Source organism: Penaeus vannamei, chromosome 16 (genome assembly GCF_042767895.1).
Source record: "Penaeus vannamei isolate JL-2024 chromosome 16, ASM4276789v1, whole genome shotgun sequence".
Classification (NCBI taxonomy): Eukaryota; Metazoa; Arthropoda; class Malacostraca; order Decapoda; family Penaeidae; genus Penaeus; species Penaeus vannamei.
The window spans coordinates 4,823,435-4,825,934 of NC_091564.1; the positions used below are offsets into that span (position 1 = coordinate 4,823,435).

Here is a 2,500-nt window from a genome sequence, read left to right on the forward strand (position 1 = left end):
AAAAACAAATCGAGAGCCAAGCCGATTGCACAAGTTCGAACAGACACATAAATAAACATTCCCCAATCTCAACATTACAAACTTCATTTCCATAGAACAAAGACCTCCCCAAGTTTCACCTAGATCAAGAAATAAGGTAGAGCGCGTGTGAGTGGGAGACTCTTGGTGGAGTTCGCTATCTTATCTGGAGCGTGTGCGAAGTGGCGCGCTCGGCATCCACCATAGACTCCTATTTCATTATACATTCGGTGGCCTTTCGCTCTTTCTCTGTGGTCTCTTCTCCCTTCTCGGAGTGAGGAGACGCACAAGACGAGCCAGACGAACAGAAGCATGTGTGTGTGAAATCGTGTCTCAAAAAGCCCTCGAAAATAAACACGGTAAACGAGCGTGTTGTAAAGCGTGGCCGGGCGGCGAGAGCGCATGCGCGGGGGTTGGCCTGGCTGGCAGATACACACAACCGGTTAGTGCTTATGGAGAAGTGTTGACGTGAGGTTCTTTTCCCCTCGCTCCCCTGCACAGGCCAGCTCGCGGTGCTCGTCCAGTGTGCTACGGCGAGATTTTTCTCTTCTAAACGCCGCAGTCCCCTTGTGCGTTTGCAGAGTGCTTGGCTATTTGTAAGAAGATACTGGTGCACTTACAAGGTATAGCTATACGTAGCTATTTCTGTCTGGCAGTGCTTGTTTGTGCTTTTGGTTGGAGCAATTTTGACTGCGTAAGCAGGTTAAAGGTATCTTAGCGGCCCGAGCAAGAGTTGGAGGGATGGCTACTGTAGACAACAGCGTTCTCAATAGCCTGAGCAGCCTGAATGCACTTGCAGGCAAGATCTCGCCGCAGTCTAACAGCAACAGCGCTGGTGACAGCAGCAGCAACAGTGGAAGCAGCAACGGTGGGAAACAGCAACAGACCAACGGAAAGTAAGTAAAAGGCAAAACGTTTGGCTTTATATCCGGGCGGGGAGAGTAGTTAGCAGTCACGCCAGAAGGGTTTGAAGTCGGCACGCTTTATCGCTCTACCTTTTTCCGAAGCGGAGTCTGATGGCGCCGCTGGGGAATCCGAACGGGTTGTTGCACTGTTGCACGTCCGCCTGTGCAGCCTATACAAGCTCCGGGGCATGTTCGGCACCGGACGCACGCACACATACATGCTCTTATACGTGCATACATGAGCACATGTTCATGTAACGTATATTAAACAAGGACGCACACACACACACGCATAGGATACATATATGCATACACGCACACACGCATACTAACACATACACACAGATACACCCACTCACGCACTTATTCGCGCATATATATGCAATCACCCACATACACTCATACACGCACACGCATACACATACACACGCACTCGGACACATGTACACTCGCACTCGGACACATGTACACTCGCACTCGGACACATGTACACTCGCACATGTTTATATACACAAACTCACACACTCCCTCTTACACACACACACACACCCACACACTCACTCACACTAAAACTCACACTCTCGCCTCCCCCCTCCCCCCCACACATACACATACTCAAACAAAGTTACAACTATTAGCGCGGTAAAAGACACATGCATACGTCACAGAAAGAGCTGCATTACCATACACGACTTTAACATGTTAATATGCGAAGACACATGCTCATACACGCTCCGGCCATAGAGTGTTGCTGACAGCGCATTCCATAAACTTTAAACACAGCCGCAAGCACTTCTCTATCTTTTTTTTTCTTTTTTTTTTTCTTTGCCAGCAGTCACGTCGCTGTTCTCGAAAATATGTCGGGATTTCTTCGCCCTCCTCCCTCTTCCTCTCCCCCCCCCCTTTACCTCACTCTCCCTCCATTTTCAAAAGTCATGAAAAGTTCTTTCAGAGGAAATAAAGAATTCCATCCTTCTATGACTCGAGATCTTACAAGGGAAGAAAAATTATTGGAAACTTTTATTTTTCATTTTTTATTAATTCTTACCTGAATACCTCCTTCTTCCCGCCATTTTTTTCTCTCTCACGCTTAACGTTTTTTTTTTTATATCGGTGTTCGTATAGAAGTCCCGCTGCCTTGACTTCGGCGAGGGAAACCATAATTCAGGGACTCCAATTAGCGAGGATGATTTAATTGCTGCATTTAGACGTTAGTTTGGAGAGCGAGGAGAGTGTGTTGGGCGAGGGGGGGAGGGGGGGACGGGGCAGACGTTCAAAATTTTGTAGGCCTATTTAATGACTTCAGTAAGGGTGGAGAACATGTGAATAGGTTATTTTGTTGAGGGATTCGATGTATGCCATATGGAGAAACGTAATGGATTTCAGATGATACTTATGTAAATACGAAGCATAAAGATAAAAAAAAACAGATGCACCAGGAATGCACTAGTTATGACCGTTACCTCGCTCCCTAACCTAGGAAATTGATTAAACATTTTTGTTCACTCGGTCGTAGGAAACGATCTTTGTTCTCCCTGTTAGAGCATGGAAGATTTTTAAAAGGTTATTGTATGCAG

The 2,500-nt window shown here is 46.7% G+C and overlaps 1 protein-coding gene across 20 annotated transcripts in view; it reads left to right on the plus strand.

Moving 5' to 3' along the window:
- LOC113817988 (CUGBP Elav-like family member 2) overlaps positions 1 to 2,500 on the plus strand; it is a 344,309-nt gene that overhangs the window by 53,637 nt on the left and 288,172 nt on the right. For 9 of the 20 annotated variants that reach the window (XM_070131085.1, XM_070131120.1, XM_070131089.1 and 6 more), the window contains exon 1: positions 448 to 914. The exons of 6 other annotated variants lie outside the window; for them this stretch is intronic. In XM_070131085.1, coding sequence (XP_069987186.1) covers positions 760 to 914 — 155 coding nt within the window. In that variant the 5' untranslated portion in view covers positions 448 to 759. Of the gene's footprint in view, positions 1 to 447; positions 915 to 2,500 lie in introns of those variants that run through there. 5 more of the 20 variants (XM_070131117.1, XM_070131119.1, XM_070131092.1 and 2 more) reach the window with 2 other exon arrangements.